At 37.2% G+C, this 12214-nt stretch overlaps 1 protein-coding gene across 1 annotated transcript in view; it reads left to right on the forward strand.

Annotated features, from left to right (window-relative positions):
* Positions 1 to 12214, forward strand: part of LOC121863294 (AP-1 complex subunit sigma-2-like) — a 71386-nt gene that overhangs the window by 543 nt on the left and 58629 nt on the right. Inside the window, 3 exon segments of the mRNA XM_042361883.1 lie at positions 7003 to 7089; positions 9117 to 9295; positions 11963 to 12071. Coding sequence (XP_042217817.1) covers positions 7087 to 7089; positions 9117 to 9295; positions 11963 to 12071 — 291 coding nt within the window. The 5' untranslated portion in view covers positions 7003 to 7086.

Genomic DNA, 12214 nt, shown 5'->3' on the forward strand with positions numbered 1-12214 from the left:
TTTTTCGTTTGACGTTTCCAAGAAAAAAAGTACCTAAGCGACTAAGAAATACACAATAAAACACTAGAAAAAACAATAACCTAACCTAACTTAACTTAACTGACTATCACCATATGATGGAATCACCTATTTCTTACCTTATTGGCCTGGTTCTTGTTCGTCGTTGCATTATGGGATTCTTACACAACGCCACATATGTTGGTCTTTGTGATATTTACATTCAGTCTTGCTCTTAGTACACTTTACTGAGGTTGGAAGACCACCATGCGATCGAAAAATGCTATAGTTTCTTCGTTTTTTTTTTCCAAAAACTCGCATTCAGCTCCATATACTTTAAGTGACACCCATCGCAGACTTCCATGGTCGGAACTGAACTTGAATTTCAAAATATAAGAGACCAAAAAGAATACTCGAATTTGATTGGGTAAAAAAAAACGCGAATTAAACCCAAAAACATTTTAATTGGTTTCAAAATAAAAAAGGCTTTTGATTGGCCGCGTGACGTGTACAGCAACGCATGCGCTGGATGATTTATGAAGGAGACGCAGGAGACAGGCAGTGTTGGAGGAGAGGCAGACGATAATGGTGCGATGTTAATGGAAGAAAATAAATTTTTTTGGAAGAGCTATCTCCGTTATTATGCATTGCCGCCGGTAATGTAGTAGATGAAAATTATCTTATAATTAGACGTCTTATTCGAATATGATAATAGATTAGTGGTAGGAATGAACGGAGCTACAAGAAAATAATACCTAGAAGGATCTCTATGGAAATTGGCTTTTAATAATTTTTTTGAGCTAGTCAACTTAATGTTTCTACAGACAACATACCTGCACTGTCAAAGTAAATGTTGATGTATTGTGAACTTGTATAGCAGTTTTGCTAAAGTTTCTCCAAGCACTGGGTTTGCTACTTTACTTTAGGCAGTGGATATTTTGCCGTGACCGGCGATGTTCCTACTAACGCTATTTTACCGTGAGTGCACTCCGTTCTGATCGGCTAGTCGTCCATTACCGGCAAACAAGGGTCCGACTAATTACCCAAATGTACCCAAATGTAGCTGCAATGAAGTCAAATAATGGTCCTACAAGAATAAATCGGACTGCCAATCACTTCTCGACTGGTATTTGGTGTTACGAAGTCACAAAAAATTGGTAAACTTAATTTAATCAGAGTTAATAGATCGAGTGCATGTACCTAACCTAACCTAACCTAACACAACTGAGATTAAATTAAGTTTACCATTTTTTTGTGACTTTATGACACCAAATAATAATCGAGAAGTGATTCACAGCCTGATTTACGCTTGTAGGACCATCATTTGACTTCATTGCGACTACATTTGGGTAATTACTTGCTCCCTCGGTACATGCACGCGATCTATTAACAAAGATTAAAGTAAGTTTTCCAATTTTTTTTTACTTTGTGACACCAACTACTAGTCGAGAAGTGATTGGCAGTCCGATTTATTCATGTAGGACCATTATTTGACTTCATTGCGGCTACATTTGGGTAATTAGTCGGACCGGGCAAACAATGCGAGAACTGTGTTTGACTGACTTTGGCGGCATTTGGCATTTATTTGGGTAAAATTATCGTTTCTGTCATCTGCCTGTTTGGAAGTTGTAATTATGTTTTTCTGATGGTGTTTGATGTGTTTTGAGCAAATCAGACCTTCATTTCTACTGCAAATCGATTTATTTTTTTTATCTACCCCCCCCCTGTCCCCTCCTCTTCTCCTTTTCCAACAATAATGGAGGACCCTAATGGCAACCAAGGGGTGCAGGTGGGGGAAAATCACAATAGTAATTTGCAGTAGGTCAGAATCATCCAAAACCTAACCTATCAACCTGTGTGCTTCCCTTAATTAGACCGAAGACTCTGAGTTGGGGTCATCGGGGTCCTCCTCGTCATCATCCACAGGTTAAACTGGCCGCTGTTTCTCCTACTGCGGGGAGAGACCATGCTGACAGTGACGACTCCTTCCTTCAGGCTGTTATAGGCTGTCTGCTTGTCACTCAACAGTTGACCGTGGCCGTATATACTTTATTAGTGGAATCAGTGTGGCAGAATTGCGTTTACAGCCAAAAGATTCTACGAGACGGACGACGAAAACTTCTTGGAGATTCTCTCATTGCCTCCGACCACCCGGAGTGTTTTCGCAATATCGCATTGTTGTAGCAATTGCAACAAAACCATTCTTTTGTCTTTGGAACCTTAAAAAATCCAACACACTTAAAATGGTATCATTCTAGGCACCCATCACAACCAGTCTGGTCACCATCAATGTCTGTTTTACCTGTTTGCAGTCATCCCTTTTGTCGTCAGTTTAGAACCTTCAACATGTCAGCCCATCCTTCTGCAGCAAAATAAGGATGATTATGATTATTGTAGGCAATTGTTTATTGTAGTAGGCCCATAAGAGAAACAAAATTCAACTTAGACTTTATTCTACAAGAATTCAAGCATCCTGCAACAAAAACAGATAGACACCAACAAAATGAAACAAAACCAGTACAATAACATCAGGTAAATGTTTACAAGTGGACAACCATGGATTTTTTGTTGAGCAATGTGTTTTTCCGATTTTAGATTCATTGATGTTTATGTGATGATACAAGAAATTGTCCCAGCTAAAATACGACGAGTTGTTTAAATCTGCACAATTATACATTGATGGTAAGAAAAAATCATGAGGTTCGTTGGTTGTCTACTTGTGAAGAAATACCTAACATCAACACAAAGTAGAAAGATGTACATATACAGCCACTCCTCGACTTAGGACCTACTCGACTTACCACCACTCAGACATTCGATTCCTCAGTCGTATCAAAAAAATTTCAAATTACGTATTTTTGAGCCCCAACATACATTACAATGTACTAAATTAACTTGCAACTTAACTTTTATTTTATGTACACTTTATACACTGGAATATATATATTGTTTATTCACTGTCAGATGCCATATTTCCTCCTGGAACATCTGGAGAAACTGCCGAATTCATAGTCGGAGGAAATTAGTGTTGATTGACGTTGGAAGACCAAGGGCAGCGGAGACGGGGCGGATTCACTCTGAGGTTGATGCATTGGCTATTAACAATCTTGACGAATGAGTGGTGCGACTGCCGGATTCTGATGGTGGCGATTTTCTCTTAGGCACATTAGAGAATGGCTTAAAGAACTTGTGAATTTTAGGTTGCCTCAGTGCAGCATGTTGTCTCTGCACAACATTTGAATGAAATTCTGTAATGGCCAGGTAGTAATGTTTGTACATCAGCACAACCAACATCATCATTCCAGCTTTATTGCTGGCCTTTTGTCATCCTTGTCACCATCAAGCTGGAGGTCCTCAGACACATGAGACAGATCTTCAGTCTGGTGGTGATAACCAGGTTCCTCTGCCTCAGCCGCTAACCAGTCAACCAAATTATCCTCCTTCACCTTAGCCTCACCACCCCTTTGCAGTGTTGCCATGTAATCATTTGTCAAACCCGTGGAAATCTGTCACAATGTCGGCATCCTTCAGCAGTTTATTCCATGCATTAACAAGTATCAGTTTTCACTTCTTTCCAGCTTTCGGCCCAATTGAAAATACAGTTTTGATTGAATATTTCTTAGTATTGTATACAGTAAGTGTCCCCTTAGTATCTCTGTCCTCGTCAGGACTGTCCGCCAACACCACAAAACAATTGTCCATTTGTTTTGTGCGGTAGTGTTGCTTGCAGTTCTCAATTGCTCCCTGGTCTATGGGTTGGACAATGGATGTCGTGTTTGCCACCAAGCGACACCTTATTCTCCCATACCGGCTGCTGAGTTCTACAGAAGGATGGGCAGGTGTATTGTTCAGCAATAAGAGGGCCTTGACATTTACTGGGAGAATACCAAAGAGTTTTTTCCTGGTAATCTCTCACATTTGGCACAAAGTGTTTGTGAAACTAGAAGTGAAAAAGATCCATTATATACCAGGCACTCTTGTTGGTTCTGTAGAACACAGGCAAACTCGGGAGCCACGAATTACCCAAAAGTACCCAAATGTACCCAAAAGTATAGCAAATAAGGGTAAAATCTTAATGAATATCAGTTATACATACACAAAACATGTTTAATAATATTTTTAGTGTAATTTTGTAAAAATAATTTGTAAGATGAAATAATAAACAGCGAAAAACTTTCAGTATTGGCGAACGCTAAATTCCAAAGAGTTCGTGAACAAGGGAGATAACACAGATCCATCGTGATGCACTTCGCTAACCTAACCTAACGAAAAGTAAATCCTACGGCTATGTTAAATACCCCAAAGTAACAGAAACATCGGTAATTATATCTCCATTTTGGATAGGTGATTCTTTGGAATTTAGCGTTATTCGCTGTTTATTATTTCATTATTTTAACTACATTTCAATGAAAACATTATTAATCAGGTTTTATTGATGTAAAACATATATTCGTTAAGATTTTACCCTGATTTAATATACCTTTGGGTACTTTTGGGTAATTCATTGGACTGGGCAAACTCTGCACGATGCTCTTAAGGGCCCGTGGTTTCTGTGCCTATCTCACAATCATTGGTTTGAGGCGATGACTGCCGTCAGCGTTGCCACACGCTAGGGCAGATACACACTCCTTGCTGGTCTTGCGACCTGGCGTTAGTCCCTCACTCTTGGCTGCCTGTGTGTTTTCAGGGACTGACTTCCAGTACAGCCCTGTCTCATCGCCATTATAGAGCTGACACCGCAACAAACACTTATCTATCAAAGCCAGCAATTTCTTGCGAAACGGCTCCACACTCGCCACATCAGCACTCCTGCTCTCACCAACCACTATCTTGTTGCTAAGACAGTGATGGCTCCTTGACTTAGGGTCAGCCTCTGTTGGCCTTGAATCCTCAATATTCAAGTGAGCAGTGAACCTTTCTGCAACTGACTGGAGGTCTATGCCCCTGACTGGAACCCCTGCTGCCCGTTCTTGTTTATACCACTAAATTAGTTTCGTCTGGATCAAAATACCTAACTGCCTTCACACGTTTTCTCTTGGCTGTAGCTTCTCCGGGGTCATCTAGCTGCAAGGCATACAGTATTTTCTAGCTTGTCTTTGCCATTCTTATCATTGAATGTAGTGGTACTCAATTTAAAATCTCCGCATATCTTCCACATGGTTCCACCAGCTTTCATTCTGTCCAACACCTTTAGCTTATCTTGGAAGGTTAAGCTCTTATATTGCATCTTGGCATCCCAGTTTTCCTCCCAGCACCTCCTCTTAAGATATGTACCTACTGACTGTGTACTACTGACTGGAAAATGCTTGTGCAGTGGATTGTAAAGTTACCACGATAGCTGACCAGCACAAACTAACTGCCTGTACAGAGACTTGGGTTGACAATTTAGCTCCAGTACTTTAGCTAAAATAATCATGAAATTCTACATCCTATTTCAAAATTCTCTCTCATATTTCAAAATTTTAACAAATACTACAAACTCTATTATAAATATTTTGAAATGTCTCTTATTTCAAAATTTTGGTAAATATTAAAAAAAAATGCAAAATATAATTTGTAACAAAAAAAATTATGAATTATGAGGGATTTCGAAATGTGATAATGGCAACATAATCTTGAGTATGTAAGCTACAATTTGTTACAAAAATGATTGCACTCAATTATTTGAAGAGATAGTGAGTTCCATTTTCTGAAACGATTCCTGGTGTTTTTCTTCTTAGGTGCTTGTGAAGTTAAGGCCCGCATAGCCTCATACAGTATATAGAAATAAGTGAAATATAATTAAACTATAAAATAATAAAAAATAATGTGTGGGGATGTATTCTGATTGGGAGGCAGTGGGAAATGTTTCAGAAGTGTAGGGTTCGTGAATACTCCTCGACTGGAGGGAATCCTCGCACCATTATGACATCATGGAACATTTCATCACGTGGAGGGACATTTAAAGGACATGAGTATGCAATATCTTGGTAAATTCCCTATTTTTTAGGGTTGTTGGGAAATTTTTAGCTGTGTTTTGAAAAATCAATTTTGGCCGACCAGGGGGTGGGCTTTTAAAGGAAAAACTGGTGACCGTCTACAGGTTAACCTATATACAGTACTTTAATTATTATTTAATTTTTTTGCTGTATATTGGTATACAGTACAATACAGTGACCCCTCATTAAACGAACGCCTCGGTTAACGAACTGTCTTCCATAAGGATCTTCAATTCGGTTAACTAACAAAAATTCGGTTAACGAATTTCTTACGAACCGACCTCAACATGTTTTTGCTTGCACTGACCGGGCAACCAGCTTTAGTATCAGTCCGCCAATACATTAATCGGTTCTAGGGCTTAAATTCCTTACTATTTTAGTAAATATCAAGAAGTTTATACTATTCAATAATTTTAAAAGTTTAATATTCAATTTTTTAGTCATTTTAACAATTATTGAACATAATTGAAGGTAAAGTGACTAGTTTAATGCGCGGCATCCAGCCTCTTAACACAGCAAACAGGCGTTAGTCTCTCTGTTTTCACTGGAGGTAACATCTTGCTTGAGACTCTCTTCAACTAAATGCGCTTGTTTCCAAGCAAATTATTGGTCATTTTGAAATTTATTTTACATATTGACAATATATAATGCAGTGCAGTGTTGATTTAAAGAAAATAATCTTGAATTACACCAAGAGAACTAAAATTTTATGGGTGAAATGGTGCCATGGGGTGACTTCTCTTCCACCCCAATGCCTTCTCTTTTCCCTTCTCCTCCACCCCCATTCTAATTCCCATCATCATCATCATCCAGGAGCCTTCTATATACACACCTCAAAGTAAGTGAACTTTACTACCTTTTTTGTTGATTTTAGGCAATTTTCGGTGAGCTGGAACCAATTACCCAAAAACCCATTGAAACAATGGTTTGGTTAACAAATTTTTCGGTTAACGAGCAACCTTCTGGAACGAATTGTGCTTGTTAACCGAGGGACCACAGTACAGTATAGTGTACTTTGTTTTCACAGGTAACATCTTAAAGTGTTAGCTAAGATAACCCATCAGGATCAAACTTGGAAGCAAGAAAATCTGCAGATTGAACACTTTTAAATATGGTAAGGAGAACAGTTTATGGCTATCCCTATTATCTTGTATTTGTTTCACATAAGTCTGGATTTTGTTAGTACGGTACAGTACAGTAGGGTACTGTACACTAAACCCCCGCATTACGGAATGTATGTGTTCTTGAAATAGTGGTTGTACAATATTGTGAATTACCGTACCTGTACCTGTACAGTACTACCATGTTAAAAGTGAAGATCCGTTCATACAAAATGTTTTTTGCTCAACATAAGTAATAAAAACACACTTCTATATGGAGATACTATTTTGCAAAAAAAGAACCTTTTAAAAGATCAGAATCGCATTGAAATATTACACGACCGTTAGCAGAGGCGGGAAATATGACTGCGAACAGCTTCATATGTGTAGTATTTGTGCTCATTCATGTGTAGTACTTGTGCTCATTAATGTGTAGTACTTGTGCTCATTAATGTGCAGTACTTGTGCTCATTAATATGTAGTAATTGTGCTCATTAATGTGTAGTACTTGAGCTCATTAATGTGTAGTACTTGTGCTCATTAATGTGTAGGACTTGTGCTCATTAATGTGTAGTACTTGTGCTCATTAATGTGTAGTACTTGTGCTCATTAATGTGTGGTACTTGTGCTCATTAATGTGTGGGACTTGTGCTCATTAATGTGTAGTACTTGTGCTCATTAATATGTAGTAATTGTGCTCATTAATGTGTAGTACTTGTGCTCATTAATGTGTGGTACTTGTGCTCATTAATGTGTGGGACTTGTGCTCATTAATGTGTAGTACTTGTGCTCATTAATATGTAGTAATTGTGCTCATTAATGTGTAGTACTTGAGCTCATTAATGTGTAATACTTGAGCTCATTAATGTGTAGTACTTGTGCTCATTAATGTGTAGTACTTGAGCTCATTAATGTGTAGGACTTGTGCTCATTAATGTGTAGGACTTGTGCTCATTAATGTGTAGTGCTTGTGCTCATTAATGTGTAGTACTTTTGCTCATTCGTGTGTAGGACTTGTGCTCATTAATGTGTGGTACTTGTGCTCATTAATGTGTGGTACTTGTGCTCATTAATGTGTGGTACTTGTGCTCATTAATGTGTGGTACTTGTGCTCATTAATGTGTGGTACTTGTGCTCATTAATGTGTGGTACTTGTGCTCATTAATGTGTGGTACTTGTGCTCATTAATGTGTAGTGCTTGTGCTCATTAATGTGTAGTACTTGTGCTCATTAATGTGTAGTACTTGTGCTCATTAATGTGTAATGCTTGTGCTCATTAATGTGTAGTACTTGTGCTCATTAATGTGTAGTACTTGTGCTCATTAATGTGTAATGCTTGTGCTCATTCGTGTGTAGTACTTGTGCTCATTAATGTGTAATGCTTGTGCTCATTAATGTGTAGTACTTTTGCTCATTCGTGTGTAGTACTTTTGCTCATTAATGTGTAATGCTTGTGCTCATTAATGTGTAGTACTTTTGCTCATTCGTGTGTAGTACTTGTGCTCATTCATGTGTAGTACTTGTGCTCATTCGTGTGTAGTACTTGTGCTCATTCATGTGTAGTACTTGTGCTCATTCATGTGTAGTACTTGTGCTCATTCATGTGTAGTACTTGTGCTCATTCATGTGTAGTACTTGTGCTCATTCATGTGTAGTACTTGTGCTCATTCGTGTGTAGTACTTGTGCTCATTAATGTACAATGCCTGTAAGGGCAAAATCCCTTAACATAGTCCAGTGTAATGTTAGATCTTTCTCCATGCTGTATAAATCAATTTGCTCCTTTATTTCTAATTACAGAAAGAATTGTGACTACAGTATAGCATTTACTAATTGTTGCAATCCATCTTTATTGTGTGTGTTTTACAACATCCCAAACTAGACTTAATAAGCAACATCACTCCCAAACATTTGTCACATATGTTAGAAATATTTTAGGTTGGATTTCTGTTCAGATTGTGTTGGTCACGGGCACAGCACTGTTCTGTACCGTATTAGATATTTACCTTTAAAAATTTTGAAGATTCTGTTGTTTTATTTCAGATGCAGTTTATGTTATTATTCAGCCGGCAAGGCAAACTACGTCTACAAAAATGGTATGAAGCTCATCCAGATAAAGTAAAAAAGAAGATCACCCGTGAACTCATCTCCACAATACTTGCTAGAAAGCCAAAAATGTCTTCCTTTCTTGAGTGGAAGGACCTCAAAATTGTGTACAAGAGGTAAGTTATTGATTCAAAGTTTTCCAACTTTTTTTTTTTTTAGGAAATTTAAAGCTATAAGATATGCTACAATATGGGTACTGGTACAATATACTGTACTGTATGTTTTTATGGACTTTTCTCTAAACTTTTTTGTGTAGATTTATTATAAACTGTATCTGTATTGTGATGAATTTATATACAGTTGTACCCCACTTAACGCGGTCAATTGAACCCAGAGGGTCCCGCGTTAAGTGAAATCCGCGTTAAGTGAACAACAGAACATATGGGATTAATTCCAATAGAAACCGGCCCGACCCCCAAACTCCACTTTTTGAAGGCACATACCTATGTTGTAGTAAAAATAACATCTTAATTTTATGATGGTACATGCACACAATTAATACTTAAGAGAAATAGAGAAATACAGTCGCCAAGTTAATGTCCATTCAAATAATGGACTCAACTCCCTCCCCCTCTCACACTACACTGCCGGCTCTTCCCTCTCAGAGAAATTTTTGGGGGAAAACCACTACATTTTAATAAATAATACCTCAAACTAAAGTTAGGATAATACAATTGACATTGCTGGATTCCTTGTAAGACCAGGAATATTTTGAATATAAATGTCATATATTTTGCACAAAAGATAACATAGTTACTTAGAGAAATTTTTTTATCTAAAATTTGTATGTTTAATGCAAAATATATGATGTTTATATTCAAAATGATCACCAAATTATAAGAATTCCAGCAATGTAAATTATATTCTGACCGGGTAATTTGTATGAATTTTATGAGCTAAAACAAATATCTTCAGTTAATAAAAAAAAAAATAATCTTCACAACACTATCTGTCAATCAAAGTACCCCACCTTGCCCTCCCCCCCTCTTCCAACCGCGCGGTCAGTCCCAACCCACCCCCCCACCCCCCACTAATCCTCCCTTCCAGGGTTTTTAACATTTAGTATTAAATAATACCTCGGATTAAAGTTAGGATAATATAATTGACATTGCTGGATTCCTTGTAAGACCAGGAATATTTTGAATATAAATGTCATATATTTTGCACAAAAGATAACATAGTTAATTTGAGAAAAATTTTTATCTAAAATTTGTATGTCTAATGCAAAAATATGATGTTTATATTCAAAATGATCATCAAATTATAAGAATTCCAGCAATGTAAATTATATTCAGACCGGGTAATTTGTATGAATTTTATGAGCTAAAACAAATATCTTCAGTTAATAAAAAAAAAAATAATTCTTCACGGGGTAACAGATGGTCGGTCGGTCCCTCCCTCCCCCCCACCTCCCACCAACCATCCCAAGGAGATGTGTGGGATAACCACTAAATTTTAATAAATAATACCTCAAACTAAAGTTAGGATAATATAATTGACATTGCTGGATTCCTTGTAAGACCAGGAATATTTTGAATATAAATGTCATATATTTTGCACAAAAGAGAACATAGTTACTCTGAGAAAAATTTTTATCTATAAATTTGTATGTCTAATGCAAAATATATGATGTTTATATTCAAAATGATCACCAAATTATAAGAATTCCAGCAATGTAAATTATATTCTGGCCGGGTAATTTGTATGAATTTTATGAGCTAAAACAGGCAGTCAGGCAGGGTGGCGGGTGGGGCAAATCTAAAAATAGCGTCTCGAGCCGGACACTCACCGCGTATATGTGGAAAAAATCCGTGTTAAGTGAAAGTTCAGCTCTGGCGTATATGATAAAACGCGTTAAGTGAAACCGCGTTAGGCGGGGTAATACTGTACAGTATTTATTATTGAAATTTGTTTCAGAGTATTATTTGGGAAATTTCTCTAAATTTGGTGGGAATTTCTTGTAAATTGTTCTGTGGAGAATTTGTACTACTGTACTGTAAGTGTTTGGTGAAGAAATTATGGATATGATAAATTTCATTTTAAGAAATTATTTGGCTAAGCTGTTTGGGGAAATATAGCAAGTGGATGAGCATATTTCACTCATTGACAAGTGAATCTGCAGAAACACAAGGCTAATTATTCTCAGTCTTGACCTGGGGGTTTCTTCAGAATTTCAAATACAGACAAACACTGCAGCAAGCAGCCTTCATGTGAGCTTGTTTGTGCATTCACCTTTTTCCATTCATCCAGGTTCTCTAGGCACACCCAGTTATCTTTCTTGCAATGGTTTTGTCCAAATTTCAACTTTTTCCATTGCAAACACTTTTACCATAACTACAGTATTTACCAGTAATTGAAGGTGTTGTTGGAGGGCATATGGCATCCATTGATAATTTTTGCAGACAGGTAACATTTCTTCCCAGTTTATTTACCAAATATATATTATTTGGTAATCAGCTTGCACTACCTGTAATATCTTCCCTCAACAGTCATCCATATCATGCAGCACTGATACAACTGTCAGTGTATTGAACAGACACTGACTACAGGAGCTCTAGTGCATCTTGTTCTTATTTTTCAAATCGTTTTCATAACTCGCTCTCATGTATACATTTTTCACTCGATAATTTTTATTAGTAATATTTGGCAATATTCCCTGTGCAGTATGTTATAAATAGAGCTAAAACTTAACAAGGTTTATATATTTTTACACACGTATGCCTCTCAAATTCCCTGTATGCAGCAGACATGTTATTAATACAGTATTCAAATATTTCACCCAGGTATGCATCACTGTACTTTTGCTGTGCCATTGAGCAACAAGATAATGAGTTGTTGACCCTAGAGGTGATCCACCGATATGTTGAACTGCTCGACAAGTATTTTGGAAGTGTGAGTACAGTACATTATATTTTTGGAATTACAGTACTACTGTAGTGTGTGTGTGTGCGTGCTTTCTGATTGACTGATAGTATTCATTGTAGTACAGTATATAATGTCTGTAACCTTACCCTAGTAACATACTGTATATAACT

Source organism: Homarus americanus, unplaced genomic scaffold (assembly GCF_018991925.1).
Source record: "Homarus americanus isolate GMGI-L3 unplaced genomic scaffold, GMGI_Hamer_2.0 scaffold46197, whole genome shotgun sequence".
Classification (NCBI taxonomy): Eukaryota; Metazoa; Arthropoda; class Malacostraca; order Decapoda; family Nephropidae; genus Homarus; species Homarus americanus.